Source organism: Littorina saxatilis, linkage group LG15 (assembly GCF_037325665.1).
Source record: "Littorina saxatilis isolate snail1 linkage group LG15, US_GU_Lsax_2.0, whole genome shotgun sequence".
NCBI lineage: Eukaryota > Metazoa > Mollusca > Gastropoda > Littorinimorpha > Littorinidae > Littorina > Littorina saxatilis.
The window spans coordinates 21,250,307-21,267,099 of NC_090259.1; the positions used below are offsets into that span (position 1 = coordinate 21,250,307).

The following is a 16,793-nucleotide window of genomic DNA, read 5'->3' on the forward strand; positions in this document are numbered from 1 at the left end:
TTAATTCAAATACCCTACCCACCTCCATTAGAAGAAGGGCTGTCGTTGCGTTTGTTGTGCTCCATTCTGGTAATGAGATCCTCGGCCAGGCGGCGAGTCTGACTCAGCTCACTGAGCAGCTGTTTCATCAGCTCCTCCTTCTTGTCACGGCTCACTGAGTAGAGTACAACATACCATTTATATTATTTTTTTATTAACTGTCTCACGGCTCACTGAGTCTAGTGCAAGATACCATTTTCATTATTTTTGTATTAACTGTCTCTCGGCTCACTGACTCGAGTACAAGATACCATTTTCATTATTTTTGTATTAACTGTCTCACGGCTCACTGACTCTAGTACAAGATGCCATTTTCATTATTTTTGTATTAACTGTCTCACGGCTCACTGACTCGAGTACAAGATACCATTTTCATTATTTTTGTATTAACTGTCTCTCGGCTCACTGACTCGAGTACAAGATGCCATTTTCATTATTTTTGTATTAACTGTCTCACGGCTCACTGACTCGAGTACAAGATGCCATTTTCATTATTTTTGTATTAACTGTCTCACGGCTCACTGACTCGAGTACAAGATGCCATTTTCATTATTTTTGTATTAACTGTCTCACGGCTCACTGACTCGAGTACAAGATGCCATTTTCATTATTTTTGTATTAACTGTCTCACGGCTCACTGAGTCTAGTACAAGATGCCATTTTCATTATTTTTGTATTAACTGTCTCACGGCTCACTGAGTCGAGTACAACATACCATTTTCATTATTTTTTTTATTAACTGTCTTCAATTTTTCATCTTTTTGAACCACCCATGAATAGGGCTTCAGGAACGATTTTCAAGTTGCCATAGACTCCTGGTAAAACAATACAGGGTCCCGACTGGTTTTTAGAAACAAAATTCCATGACTTTTCCATGACTTTCCATGAGCCTCAATAACATTTTCCATGACTAGATCCACAGGTCGCCATTTCCGAACACGCAAACTTTTGACGTCTTGTCACTGCCAGTTTTGACACTGGCTTGCTTTGCACTGAATTTGAGTCAGTTTCTACGCAGTGTCTCTTCGACAAGCAAGTCAAGCATTTGCTACGCAGTCAGATTATCGGTAATGTTTGCTGGTCCTGTCATTTCACTAAACTGGACCAGCCACTGTTTGTATCCATCTGCACTTTCGTAAATTCCGTTTCGTAACCGTCACTGTGACTTGACGAACTGTCATTTTTTTCACCGCGATACACAGTTCATTGCGAAGATCTTCCTCGGTAATTCGTTCCAATTCCGCATACTTTTTGTTGTCAAGAAACAACTCGAAAGAAAGTTTCAAACTCATCATCCTCCATCTTGCTTGTCGAAGCGCTAAAGTACTTTATCGATGCAAAAACAAAAGCAGAAAACTTCGACGAAACCGACTCAAATGCAGCGCAGACGACACGACGAGATAACGGAAGGAAGTGAGCCTCGCTTTGGCTCAAGTGCCGTTAAAAATACCGTTATTCTCGTATGCAAATACGAACGAGAAGTTGGTCATACGAACAAGCCTTGTGCTGGCGATGCAAATCGGGGAATGACTGGGCAACAAAAATCGCCGCTGGCGTGCTAAAGGTTAATTTTTTTTCTTTCTTATTTTTGTTAAATTCCATGACTTTCCATGACTTGAATTGAAATTCCATGACTTTCCAGGCCTGGAAAATTAAAAATCAAATTCCATGACTTTCCAGGTTTTCCATGACCTGTACGAACCCTGACAATACATCTGTCACATAACATACCTTTTGAATTTTTTTTTTAAAGATACAACCATCCACACTAATGATCAAATACATTTACAGCTAATTTACTATCACTGACATTAACAGAACTTCTTCTTCTTCTTCTCATTCGACATATTAACAGAATTTATCAATAAAAGTTTAACAGAATAAAAATTCATCCACTATTTGACTTGTTTGAAGCTCAAAATGTCAGAATGGTAAAGTGCGTTCCCTACTCACCTTCAGTCTGACAGTGCATACTCTCATACAGCCGGATCTCCGTTTTCAGAGTGTGGTTCAACTGACCCATCTCCTTCTGCGAGGACACCACCCTGCACACACACACCCACACACACACACCCACACACACACACCCACATACACACACACACACACACACACCCACACACACCCACACACACCCACACACACACACACACAAACATAAATCACTTCTTATTCAGTCCAAACACAAGGATCTTCTTCTTCTGCGTTCGTGGGCTGAAACTCCCACGTACACTCGTGTTTGTTTTTTGCACGAGTGGAATTTTACGTGTATGACCGTTTTTTACCCCGCCATTTAGGCAGCCATACGCCGTTTTCGGAGGAAGCATGCTGGGTATTTTCGTGTTTCTATAACCCACCGAACTCTGACATGGATTACAGGATCTTTTTCGTGCGCACTTGGTCTTGAGCTTGCGTGTACACACGGGGGTGTTCGGACACCGAGGAGAGTCTGCACACAAAGTTGACTCTGAGAAACAAATCTCTCGCCGAACGTGGGGACGAACTCACGCTGACAGCAGCCAACTGGATACAAATCCAGCGCGCTACCGACTGAGCTACATCCCCGCCCAAACACAAGGATGAATGAACCACAATATCCAATCTTGCTGACAAGTCGGTGGGTTAGCACCTCAAAAGTTGTAGACGCTGATCAAGGGGTTAGCTTTTGTTGTAGGCAGTGCCGAGAGGCCAATGCTTGTAGTCAAAGTCACGTATGGACACAGTGGAACCACCCTTTTAAGATTTTAAATTTCAGACTCCCTCTCTCCTATCAAAAGTCGGGGTAAATCTCGGGAACATGCCCCTAATGGTTTTACCGTGAGGGCGTTAAACTTTACGTATCATCTGACTCCCTCTCTGTTTTCTTTTTGTTCATAGTCTGTGTCAATTTACTCCCATTTTAAGACTCCCTCCTTTTCCAGACATGTCTTTCTAAGAATTGTTGAGGTCTTAAAAAGGAACGTTCCACTATATAATCCGGAGCTTGCCTCTTTTGTGCGCAAAATTATGCCCAAAGTTCAAAAGCATCACAGAAACCTCATAGAAAACATTTTACAAAGAATTTGACCTCAAAAATGGAATGCTCTTTTAATGCCCCACCCCACTTCCACCCCTACCATCCCTGGTCTCTCTCCCCTCTTCAACCCTCCTCCAAGCATGGGAATAAGGCTCACCAAGTATTGATCATTGAAGAAAGAAAACCTCCACTTACCTTTTGTATTGCTCCACCAGGTTCTTGAGCTGGGCGTCTCTCTTCTTGAGCTTGGCCTTTCGCTCGTCCAGGTCTCGTTTGAGGGAATCCATGTTGGCGTTCATCTCTGTGGTGGTGGACTGGCTGACTCTCAGCTCATACTCAGAGTCCCTCGCTCTGTCCTCTGTGTCTCTCACCTGTATGAACATTATGACACATTTAGTGTGTGTGTGTGTCAGTGTGTGAGTGTGTGTGACAGTGTGTGTGTGACAGTGTGTGTGTGACAGTGTGTGTGTGACAGTGTGTGTGTGACAGTGTGTGTGTGACAGTGTGTGTGTGTGTGTGACAGTGTGTGTGTGTGACAGTGTGTGTGTGTGTGACAGTGTGTGTGTGTGACAGTGTGTGTGTGTGTGTGACAGTGTGTGTGTGTGACAGTGTGTATGTGTGTGTGTGTCAGTGTGTGTGTGTGTCAGTGTGTGTGTGTGTGTGACAGTGTGTGGGTGTGTGTGACTGTGTGTGTGAGTGCGAGTGTGTGTACGCTGTTGCTATTGCACATCGCCGTGAGCTCTAGTGAGAAGGGGTGATTAATAAGTGTGCATTATTATTATCTTTAGATTTGACACAAATTATATTTGCTGTGAGTTCGGGTAGATAATACAGGACATTTTCAAGTGCCACCAGTTGAGTTAGCACATTTTTTAACAAATTTGTTTTCTCAATCTTCACGCTACCCCACTGCTCTTTCCTCTTCTTCCACATGATCCCTTTCAGCTTTCACATGCTTGCATATATAAAAATAATAATTCAGCTGTACATCCAAACAATAAAACACACAATTCAAAACAAAGATTCTCCCCCGAAATCGGCGTATGGTTGCCTGAATAGAAGATATAAAAACGGTGATACACGTAAATATCCACTCGTGAAAAAAAACATGAGTGAACCTGGGACAGACCTGTTTACCCCCATAAGTGTTTTGGAGTAATGCTCAGCACCAAAAATAGTAATCCTGGCACAAAAATAGTAATCATCCAGCATTCGTCACCAATTACAACGCCGCGGCACATGACAACTGTGTCTGCGAAACGCAATCATGCACATACATGTATATCCATCATTTACAAACAAAACACATCAGTCAGTTTTTGTAGTCATCATAATTTCAAAGAAGATCCCATCAAAAGCACATGCATCACTGATTCTTTTTCTTTTGCTCGTAGTAGGCCTTTTTCAGTGTGTCAAGCGCTTCTCTACTGTACTTGCGCTTGCCGAATGAGTGAGGGCGAGACTTCACCACTAGAATAAGGCTCTCCAGCGTCTCGTCAGACAGACATGATCTCTGGTCAGTCCTGTGCTTTTTCACCCCATTTTGCCATTGAAAAAAACAATGCCAAACATGTGAATTGATTAAAAAAAAAAAAAAAAAAAAAAATTTTTTTTTTTTTTTATGAAAATCGTAGTCTTGACACGGATAGCGGAATGGCGTATTTTTTGCAGAAAATCGTAATAAATTACGCCAAAATCGTAAGGGTAAACAGGTCTGCTGGGAGTTTCAGACCATGAACAAAGAAAAAGAAGAAGAAGAAGAAAACAAAGATTCTGAGCATGCACACCTTAGCTTCCATTTCTCGCAAACGACCTTCCAAGGTACGGGCCAGGGTGTCGGCACGGTGAGCGATGCTCTCATTGGTGTGAGCGCGACCTTCAGCGTCCTTGACCTGCAGCTGAAGCTGTTGGATGTGGGTCAAGGCCTGTCGCAGCTTGCTCTCTGAGTCGTGCTCCTTGCTCTGGCTGCTCTGAAGGTTGGCTTGAAGCTGCTGCACCTGAGATGACAAGTTGAACAATAAATGTACAATGTGGAGATCTGAAAGCTTTCCTTACCTGAGCCTGAAGTTGGCTTCGCAAAGATTTCGCGCAGTCTTTTCACTGAAAATTCAGCGCAAAAGTTTTGTGAAATAGACTTGGCGAAGCGGACTTTGCTTGATTTTTAGGCTTAAAAAACAAAGGATGAAAATCGCTTGTTCATTTCATTGCGTTAGTTATCTCTCTCAGGTGCCAGGACATTGGTTCCACATAAGTCTCACTTTCGCTTTTGCTGTCTATATTTCAGGCAATCCAGTCAAGGAACCAGTAGGAATGACTGCTTCGTGATTCATGATTTATTTTCTTCTTTTTGTCTCTTCCACTGTAAAACACCCAAGAGATCAGACGCTACGCTACAGACTCCGAATAATGCCGCAAACAACCCACCTGCGCCTCGCAGTCGTGCACACGGTGCTGGTAGTCCCTCATGCACTGCTCGTAGTGCGCCATGCGCTCCTGGTAGTGCTGCGCACGCTGTGTCTGCTGCCTGCACTCCTCTTGCAGCGCCGAGCTCTCCGATGCCAGGCTCTCCATCTGCTGCTTCTCCTGCACCACCTGCTTCAGCTGTACCTCCAGCTTCTCGCAGCGCTGCGTTTCCGCTTGGGCGGCTCTGGCCAGTTGTTCGTTCTGCTGGCGATTTTTCTCCGCCGCTTCTTCCAAGGACTGAGTCGATTCCATGGACTTGGCCAGCTCTCTCTCCAGGTCGAAGCGACTTTTCTCCGCCTGGGCGTACTTGTTTTGCAGCTCCGCCTGGTGGCGCTTCGAGTCGGAGAGGCTGGACTCCAGCGTGTGCGCCGTCTGCTTGGCGTTGGTCAGCTCTGCCTCTACGCTGCGCACCCTGCGCTTGGCCTTGGAGAGCTGCGACTCCAGGTCTTGGAGGTGCTGCTGCGACTTGGAGAACTTGACGTCGTAGGACTGCCGCCGCTGCTGGGACTCCTCCAGCTCCTCTTCCAGTTCTCTCGCCTGTTGCTGCGCCGCTTCAACCTCGCTGTGCAGCGCTGTCACCTGCTGCTGCAGCTCGGCCACCTCGGCCTCCTGCTCCTGCTCGCGCTGTGCCTCGCACTCTTGCAGCGCTGTCAGGTTTTCGCGCAAGAGTTCCATTTCTTTTTCCTGGTGCTCGTGGAGGATCTTGCTTTCCGAGATGACGTGTTCATGTTGGACGAGGGTCACCTGGCGCTGTTGGGCGAGAGTTTGCTGCTTGGCCAGCTGGTCTCGTAGCTGTGCCAGTGTCATCTCCAGCTCTGTGATGCGACGGATGTGCTGGTCGTTGAGCAGTGAGGTCACTTGTACAGCTGCACACACAACAAAACAATCATTGCTAAAAAAAAAAAAAGGGTGATAGATTAAGCATGCACATAATTTATCAGCCCTGAAAGTCCAACAAATGGTGTACTCGCCTTTGGCTAGTGATTCTGAAAATGTACTAGCCAGAGAGCAAATTTTACTCGCCAAACAAACAATTTGTTTCAGAAACTTTACTCGCATTTGGCGAGTACCGTACTTTTCGGACTATAAGGCGCTGCCGTGTATAGGGCGCACCCCCTACTTTTTAAAAAAAAAATGAAAAAAGCCTAGAATAAGGCGATGCCATGGATAAGGCGATGGTGTCGTGCATAAGGCGATGGCATGAAAGAAAAAAATGAAGAAAAACATCGTACATAGAAAAAAACAACAACAACATCAATGATCAAACATGGCGACCGCTCAAAATCGGCAGGAAACACTGTTTCAAACAGAAAGTCCAGTCGTATCGCAAGATCGATGGCTTTAATCTTGAAGGCAGCATCGTATGAAGCTCTCTTCGTTTTCGGCATCTTGACAGTGACAAAGTCGAAGTGCAAGTTGAAGCGGTACCCAGTTGAAGTGTCAAGAGACCGACTGTCGACTGTCGTGTTTCAACGCAATTAGTGTTCAGGTAATTTTTTCGGCGATCAACATTGCTTGAATTGTGTTCACTTAAATGGTTGTTAGTTGCTCATTGATTTCAAGTTCACAGTGCTCGTGAAACCTATTTTATCCGAGAATAAGGCGACGTCGTGTATAAGGCGACCCCACGATTTTAAGTAAAAAATAAAAAAAAAGTATCGCCTTATAGTCCGAAAAGTACGGTAGATGAACATTTCTACTCACCAGTTACATGTTTCTACTCGCCACTTTCAGGCCTGAGACATGTGCTTTTTTCGTGTAACTGGCCCTGACCCTCTAAGAGGTAACTCCTAAAAACAAATCAGAAGAGGCAGTAGAAAAAAACAAAGACGATTTTGAAAACCTACCATTGTGGGCCTCGGTGTCTAATTGTTCCATCCTGGCTCGGAGACGTTGGAGCTCCGCCAGGTGAAGCTGGAGAAGTCTCATCTCCCCGTCACAACTCTCCTCCCCGCTGCTCTCCTCTGAACCAGGGCCGTTGCCTTCGGGGTTCACCTGGAGACAGAACAGGCATGAGTGTTTGTTTGTTTGTGTGTGTGTGTGTGTGTATGTATGTATGTATGTATGTATGTATGTATGTATGTATGTATGTATGTATGTATGTATGTATGTATGTATGTATGTATGTATGTATGTATGTATGTATGTATGTATGTATGTGTGTATGTGTGGGTGTGTGTGTGTGTGTGTGTGTGTGTGTGTGTGTGTGTGTGTGTGTTTTGTGTGTGTGTACATGCAGATGTGCATGTGTGCATGCATGTATGTGTGTTGTTTGTGTCTGAAGGAGAGAGGGAGTGAGAGAGAGCAAGACATAGAGAGAGTATGAGAGAGAGGCAGACGAAAGTGTGTGCAAGCATTCCAGAAGTATGCACAACTGTTCTGTTACAGTGATCGCGCTAGGTATTTTTCAAACCGGTATGACGTCATGAGCTGGCTACAAGGCTCTCACGAAAATCGGTAAGCTTGCCAAGGCAACCAGTAAAAGACAAACAATGACTTACAATACATTAAATCAATGTCAGTGATATGCGGACGTTTTTTCTCCCCCCCCCCCCCCCCCCCCCCCCCCTCAAAGCAACTGTCGCACAACTTGACAGTGACACATCAGCAGCCGCTGTGATAGAGAGAGAGAGAGAGAGAGAGAGAGAGAGACTTCCGAAATAAAATAGGAAAGCAAATAGTAATCACGCAACTGGAAGACTTACTCACTAGTTACTTACTGTTACAGTTTCACTTTCGCCTAGTCTTTGTTGTCAAAAAGTTTTCACGCGCAGAGCCAACAGCATTTCTATGACTTACCGATTTTGAATGGTCTTCGAGAGATGAATGTTGAAAATTTCGACAACCTCTTGTGTAACCATTTTTTTGACGTGTTTTTTTGCAGTCTTCACAAAACATGAGAAAGTTCTCCCCCTCCCCCTCTGTCCGCAACCACAGAAACTCTTTGCACCATTTTTCCTGAAATCGTTTGACAGTGGAAGATGCCGATGTTGGTTTCTTTGCCGCCGCTTGAGACTCGGGCTCTGCAGATGTACTAGGCCGTGAAGTACTTTCACTTTCAGTTCCTTCATTCAAAGGCCTTTTCTCACCTCTTGGGGGTAGAAAAGACAGTAAAGATCGTTGCTTCTTCATCGCAATCGACTCGCCTCACAATAATCAACTGTATGTAGACAAAGATCTAAGCTGGTGTGAGTACGTGATTTCCCGGTATGATGCTATGTCGGCTATAGTTAGACGCCGTCCCTTATAACATAAACTGAAAGATTTTACGATGGACCGGGAACCGAAAGAAATGGCGCGAAAAGTATGATGTCTGATTTTTGACGTCATGTTTGACACCTTGACATCAAGTGTCATCAATGGAGACATAATCGCAACATTGTAGCGCTGTCACAACAAGCCATCCAAATCTCTCTCTCTCTCTCTCTCTCTCTCTCTCTCCCCCTCGTACTGACAAACGATTTTTGTAATTACTACTTTTTTTTTTTACCGGTCAAACCAAATAACAATCGGTAGGTCTGACCGACATCCACTTTTTTTTCCGGTATTGGCGAATCTTAACCGGTAAAATACCGGAAATTACCGGTAAACGCGATCCCTGTGTTAACTGTCTTGAAAGTCCCTTTCAAATCCTTTTCCTGACAGCAAAAATGACATATATAAATAAAATGAAACAAAAGACAACCACTCAGCAGATCTATTTTCCAAAATCTCTTTAAATCTTGTAAAACTTCTCAAGACAACACAAACATGCATACACATGCACACACATAGCAACTATTCTGTGAATCTGTTTTCAACATTGTCTAAAACATAATCCTTCTCACATACAGTCAAACCTATCCTGGCGACTACCCTTCAATCCTGACAACAACCATCCACAAGAAGGGCAAAGCCCATACGACTCACATGCTTTACACATTTTTCCTACCAAAATACATGTAACCTTGACCCAAGGTCAAGGTCATCCAAGGTCATGCAACACAAAGCTGTTAATTCAAGACATAGGAAGTACAATGGTGCTTATTGGCTCTTTCTACCATGAGATATGGTCACTTTTAGTGGTTCACTACCTTATTTTGGTCACATTTCATAAGGGTCAAAGTGACCTTGACCTTGATCATATGTGACCAAATGTGTCTCATGATGAAAGCATAACATGTGCCCCACATAATTTTTAAGTTTGAAACAGTTATCTTCCATACTTCAGGGTCAAGGTCACTTCAAAATATGTATACAATCCAACTTTGAAGAGCTCCTGTGACCTTGACCTTGAAGCAAGGTAAACCAAACTGGTATCAAAAGATGGGGCTCACTTTGCCCTATATATCATATATAGGTGAGGTATTGAATCTCAAAAACTTAAGAGAAAATGGGAAAAATGTGAAAAATAGCTGTTTTTTAGGCAACATTTATGGCCCCTGCGACCTTGACCTTGAAGCAAGGTCAAGATGCTATGTATGTTTTTTGGGGCCTTATCATCATACACCATCTTGCCAAATTTGGTACTGATAGACTGAATAGTGTCCAAGAAATATCCAACGTTAAAGTTTTCCGGACGGCCGGACGGCCGGACGGCCGGCCGGACGGACGGACGACTCGGGTGAGTACATAGACTCACTTTTGCTTCGCATGTGAGTCAAAAAGCATCCCTGACCATTTTTCCCATGTTTAAGTTACCAACACCTGTCTTTAACAACCAGTTTTGGCCAGTGCCTTGGGTGATTGTAATACAATGGAACCCCCCTTTTAAGACACCCCAATTTAAGACTCCCTCCTTTTTAAGACCCTGTTTTCTTAGACTTTCTGTTCATAACCCCTGTAAATGTACCCCCATTTTAAGACTCCCTCCTTTTTAAGACCTGATTTTCTCAGATTTGTTGGGGGTCTTAAAAGGGGGGTTCCACTGTAGACAGGCTCAACTGTAACACACTCACACACACACACCAAACACTGTACACCTTACCTGCACTCCCATGGATCGGCAAAGTTTGTCATAGATACTGAGCTCCTCTCGAAGCGTGCAGTTCATGCTTGTCAGTACGGACACTCTGGACTTGAGGCGGTCAGATTCATTCTGGGGTGAGCCCTCTTCACCGGTGCCATTCGATAGAAGTGTTGTGTTCGTTCTATTACTGTGGGATACAGAGTCCTCTATGCCTGCTGTAAGAAAAACAAAACAATGTAAAAGTAACTCTGACGTCTTATCAAACGAAACCAAAACAATTTGCATTTAAGCTGTACAGAACTTGTCTGTGACAGGCTTTGATCAAAACACTTGACTATTCAACGTGAAAGTATGCCCAGAGATATGTAAGACTAGGTAAGCATACAAAGAGACTGAAAGAGAAAGGGGGTCAGGGGGGGGAGGGGGAGGGATATTTCAATCTGAAGAAGCAGGCATGGGAATTCCAAAATAGAAAATACTCTGAAAATAGGCCTAGGCCCTGGTACAGGGGCAGAGCTGGAAGGAAAACGAATTTTAGCCCTATAGACCAATATTTTGATAGCTCTTGTGAAAGCAAATAATGGATAGAGAGACTTTCTTTCTTTATTTGGTGTTTAACGTCGTTTTCAACCACAAAGGTTATATCGCGACGGGGAAAGGGGGGAGATGGGATAGAGCTACTTGTCAATTGTTTCTTGTTCACAAAAGCACTAATCAAAAATTTGCTCCAGGGGCTTGCAACGTAGTACAATATATTACCTTACTGGGAGAATGCAAGTTTCCAGTACAAAGAACTTAACATTTCTTACATACTGCTTGACTAAAATCTTTACAAAAATTGACTATATTCTATACAAGACACACTTAACAAGGGTAAAAGGAGAAACAGAATCCGTTAGTCGCCTCTTACGACATGCTGGGGAGCATCGGGTAAATTCTTCCCCCTAACCCGCGGGGGGTAATGGATAGAGAGACAACAGTATACATATAATTTAATTTACCTTTTTTTTTTTGCCGCGGACCATATTTTATTTTCGCTGAAACGTAATTTCCTTTTTGCGGAAATCCGCGATTTCGCGGACAATTCCCATGCCTGAGAAGGAAGCATAAATCTCAACACAATCTAAATGATAGCGATTGTCTCAACAGCTGGGCGGGGATGTAGCTCAGTCGGTAGCGCGCTGGATTTGTATCCAGTTGGCCGCTGTCAGCGTGAGTTCGTCCCCACGTTCGGCGAGAGATTTATTTCTCAGAATCAACTTTGTGTGCAGACTCTCCTCGGTGTCCGAACACCCTCGTGTGTACACGCAAGCACAAGACCAAGTGCGCACGAAAAAGATCCTGTAATCCATGTCAGAGTTCGGTGGGTTATAGAAACACAAAAATACCCAGCATGCTTCCTCCGAAAACGGCGTATGGCTGCCTAAATGGCGGGGTAAAAAACGGTCATACACGTAAAATTCCACTCGTGCAAAAAACAAACACGAGTGTACGTGGGAGTTTCAGCCCACGAACGCAGAAGAAGAAGAAGAAGAAGTCTCAACAGCTTCACAAGTCTAAGTCTGGCAATCTCCAAAACAAGCCCCATGAGGTTAGATACTCAAATTGCCAGATAGGTGTTATCCCAAATTAACCCCGTGGAAGTGATGTCACGTACTGACAGAACAACAACTATTTGAGATTCCCTTGAACTTTAGACGGGGTTAAATAGGGTTATTGCCACGAGATTTAATCTGTGCAATAGAACTTTCATGGGGCTCTTCATATAGATTGTATACATACATAAACACACACACACACACTTTTACCAACACACGCTTTTACCAACAAACAAATTCCAACAAGCCATACCTTGACTTCCAGCAGCATGCTTGCCACGGACGACCTTCAACCCTCGCGGCGAGCTCCAGGCACTGTCCCAGTGACCTTGACCCGCCCCAACGAGAATGATGCTCTCGGAGAAACTGTTATAGGTCAAGTTACCATTGACAGTGGTGTCTGGCACATCCTCGCACAAGGTGGTGTCATGGAAGGTGGTGGTGTTGTTGCCACGGTTTCCAGGCGGAGTGGTGTTCGTCTGTTCTCCTTTATGGCTGGAAGGCCAGTCGGATGCGTAGCTGGAGACTTCAGACATCACTCCCGTCATGTTGTCTCTGGAGAAAACTTTCCCTCTGCCGGTCTGTCCTTCAGGTCCGTTGCACTGTGAGGCTGGTTCTCTACGCATTACTTCCCTTGAACGAGAATCGCCGGGGGAAAGACCAGTGAGATTGGAACCTCCGTCCTCTTCTTGTTCTGTGCTGGGTTGCTTAGCAACCTGACGCAGACCCTGCTTGCCTGACTCCAGATCTTGCGAGTATCTGTTGAGAAAAACAGCTGAGAAGTCAGTATCCATGGTGCTTATTCTCGGGTGCTGGAACTAACCTGTATTCAAAGCATCTTTTTTTTCTTTTTTCTTTCAGTTTCTCATGAGCAGCTAGTAAACAACCACATACATCCATGTCTTTTCACATAGCACCATATTGTTTCTTGTTTTTAATACCCATTGACATCAGAACTGTTCATATGGATGATGTGGTTTTCAGTTTTCACTTGGTCACACAGAGCCACCTGTCAAGTTGATAAGTTTTTGGAATATTTTAGCAACCGAGCAATTAGTTCTACTTTTCAGCTATCTAAAATCTATCAAAGGACATTTTTTTCTTGTCTAACCTCTTTCCCGTCTTTTGTTTATTAAAAGATTACACTCATACACAAGCACGCACGCATGCACACACATACACACACACCATCACCTCAACCTCACAACCCAACCTGTCACATACACACTGTTCCATTCCTCCACCCAAACTAACCTGTCTCTCAAGGCCTGAACTTGAAGGTTGAGAGTGCCGAGAACAGTGCGAGGATCATCCATCTTGCCGGGTGACAGCATTGACAGATCGGCACCACCACCCAGTGGGCCCATGCTACGACCTGAGGAGACAGCAACACATTTTCATGATAATATTACTGCTGGTAAAAAGTACCCAGATCAACTAAAGCTGCAGGAAAATATCTTGAAAACTCGACAAAACTATCAAATGTTTCAAATCAATGTGGTGTAAAAAAAAGCGGTGTGGTACACTGCAATACTAATGGCTTGAATAAAAAGAAGGGACAAAAATATGAAGGATGGGTACTGGCCACCAATATTCTAGTCAGAAAATGTCATTCTATAAGGCAAAATGTGCACATTTTGTGTAATAACCAAATATAAAACTAACAAAATGGAAAAAGTGAAAAAAATAATATTTTCATTCATAAATAATGAATACAATAATTCACACAAAATTGAAAATGTAACATCGAACAGACATGACCCAATGCACTAGAAAACCATCAGATTACAGAAACTCGCTCCGACAAGAACAGACAACTTACATTACAAAACAAAACCCACTCAAATCAACATTCAAATAAATACAGTGGAAACCCCCTTTTGAGACCTCAAACAAATCTGGGAAAGATCAGGTCTTTAACCTTTTAACTACCAATTTTTTTTTACTGTAGAATCCCTCAGCTCCCAAGTTATTTTGAGCAAAGACAGTCAAAAACGAGTATGTTTGTTTAAATTATTATTACTCAGCTTCTAGTAGTCAGATTGATATAAAATTTTGGTATGTTATTGGATAGTGATCAAAATGTATGTATTCTTCGTGGTATGAATCTTCCAATTCATGTCGATTTTCGATGAGATTATCCAGCAGAGCAGTGAACTCTGGATCGCTGTCCTCGGAATCCATGTCGGAGACACGCACAAAAAAATCCCGTGAAAAAAGATCGATTGAAACTCGCACTGAAGTCGAAAGCACTTGCAAACACAACTTGGCGGAAGTGAGACAATCCCACAATGCATTTGCAACCATCTTATTACTACTGCTCGCGCACAACAACCGCAAACAACCGAAACAGACGCTACACCGGCGAGGGGCGGTATCGGGCGGTATGGGAATAGCGGCAATGGCGGAAGACGGGCGGTATGGTAGTTAAAAGGTTAAGAGGGAGTCTAAAAAGTGGAGGTACATTTACAGGTGTTGAAAAGAAAACCTTTAAAAGTAAGGTCTTGGTTTAAGCGTGTTTCATTTACTGTTCGCTGTATACAATCGTTTCCCACCAAAAAAAACCCAATAGAACGATAGCAAGCAAAATGCTTATGGACACGTTCCAAAAATAATAAGCAATACGCAATTTACGATTACAACATAGTGAAAAAGTCATGGTGTCATCACTTAACTTTCAAAATAGTCATAATTAATGACAAAAAGTTCCCTGAAAATCAGCGAAAAACGGTCATACACATAAAAATCCACTCGTGCAAAGACATGAGTGAACGTGGGAGTTTCAGTCCATGAACGAAGAAGAAGAAGAATGACAAAAAGTAAGGTCTTAAAAGGAGGCCAGTCTTAAATCGGGGGGTCTTAAAAGGGGGTTCCACTGTAACAAACAACAAGTCGAGTAAGGCGAAAATACAACATTTAGTCAAGTAGCTGTCGAAGTCACAGAATGAAACTGAACGCAATGCCATTTTTCAGCAAGACCGTATACTCGTAGCATCGTCAGTCCACCGCTCATGGCAAAGGCAGTGAAATTGACAAGAAGAGCGGGGTAGTAGTTGCGCTAAGAAGGATAGCACGCTTTTCTGTACCTCTCTTTGTTTTAACTTTCTGAGCGTGTTTTTAATCCAAACATATCATATCTATATGTTTTTGGAATCAGGAACCGACAAGGAATAAGATGAAAGTGTTTTTAAATTGATTTCGACAATTTAATTTTGATAATAATTTTTATATATTTAATTTTCAGAGCTTGTTTTTAATCCAAATATAACATATTTATATGTTTTTGGAATCAGAAAATGATGGAGAATAAGATGAACGTAAATTTGGAGCGTTTTATAAATTTTTATTTTTTTTTACAATTTTTCAGATTTTTAATGACCAAAGTCATTAATTAATTTTTAAGCCACCAAGCTGAAATGCAATACCGAAGTCCGGGCTTCGTCGAAGATTACTTGACCAAAATTTCAACCAATTTGGTTGAAAAATGAGGGCGTGACAGTGCCGCCTCAACTTTCACGAAAAGCCGGATATGACGTCATCAAAGACATTTATCAAAAAAATGAAAAAAACGTCTGGGGATTTCATACCCAGGAACTCTCATGTCAAATTTCATAAAGATCGGTCCAGTAGTTTAGTCTGAATCGCTCTACACACACACACAGACACACACACACACACACTGTCACACACATACACCACGACCCTCGTCTCGATTCCCCCCTCTACGTTAATACATTTAGTCAAACTCAAAACTTGACTAAATGTAAAAAAGCCAGGCCTTACTGGAGCACTGAGACGCTTCGCGCAGGTCGTTGCATGAGAAGGACAAGGACAGTCGCTGCGGAGACAGCAAACAGGTCTCGCTCTGGGAGCGCGGAAGACAACTGCCGGAAACGCTCCCATCGCCCTTGGAAGCCTGCAGCAGGGAGCGATAGTGACGCAGACGCTGCGACATGTAGCGCACGGTGCCCTCTGTGGCCACCAGTCTGTCCTCCAGAGTTTTCACCTGGAACCAGTAGAACTGGGGGGTTGCACTTCAGTCAAAAGCGTCTTAGGACAATTCAAGTCAAACTGGGGTCTGCTGTTCATATTTCAAGCCCGTCCTTAATTGAACCCAAAGTCACGAAGTCTACTTCTCGAAGTCATTTTACCCAAAACTCAGTGCTAGAGTAGAACTGGGGTGTTGCACTTCAGTCAAAAGTGTCTTTGGACAATTCAAGTCAAACTGGGGTCTGCTGTTCGTACTTTAGGCCCGTCCTTGATTGAGCCCAAAGTCACGAAGTCTACTTCTCGAAGTCATTTTACCCAAACCTCAGTGCTAGAGTAGAACTGGGGTGTAGCACTTCAGTCAAAAGCGTCTTTGGACAATTCAAGTCAAACTGGGGTCTGCTCTTCATACTTTAAAGGTGGTCGTCTACATGGTGTTTTTTTTTTCTCAATAATCTTATGGTTAGATTTCGCTAAAAAGTTATGTCAGATGATGAATGAACCATGGGGAAAAAAGTTATAGAAAAAAAAATATATGTAAAAAAAGATTTTATTTTTGGGTAGCGTGACTCACGCTTCCAATATTTTGTTTTCTGTTTGCTGAGAACATGTGCTTTGCCTAAAAATACTGACCAATCAAATTCATGTCACTATGCTTATAGCCACGCCCAAACAAGTGCAGCAACAGTTTGACACTGGAGCGCTGTCCACGCTTTTTTTTAAACGCACGAAATGCACGGGA

General features: G+C 43.3%; 1 protein-coding gene across 6 annotated transcripts in view; it reads right to left on the minus strand.

Annotated features, from left to right (window-relative positions):
• The window catches only part of LOC138948802 (golgin subfamily A member 4-like), a 97,897-nt gene that overhangs the window by 15,625 nt on the left and 65,479 nt on the right, over positions 1–16,793 (minus strand). For all 6 annotated transcript variants that reach the window (XM_070320422.1, XM_070320421.1, XM_070320424.1 and 3 more), the window contains 10 exons: positions 15,848–16,070; positions 13,319–13,439; positions 12,318–12,823; positions 10,485–10,681; positions 7,366–7,513; positions 5,480–6,384; positions 4,843–5,052; positions 3,251–3,426; positions 1,993–2,084; positions 23–154 (listed from right to left, as the gene is read on the minus strand). In XM_070320422.1, coding sequence (XP_070176523.1) covers positions 23–154; positions 1,993–2,084; positions 3,251–3,426; positions 4,843–5,052; positions 5,480–6,384; positions 7,366–7,513; positions 10,485–10,681; positions 12,318–12,823; positions 13,319–13,439; positions 15,848–16,070 — 2,710 coding nt within the window. The remainder of the gene's footprint in view (positions 1–22; positions 155–1,992; positions 2,085–3,250; positions 3,427–4,842; positions 5,053–5,479; positions 6,385–7,365; positions 7,514–10,484; positions 10,682–12,317; positions 12,824–13,318; positions 13,440–15,847; positions 16,071–16,793) is intronic.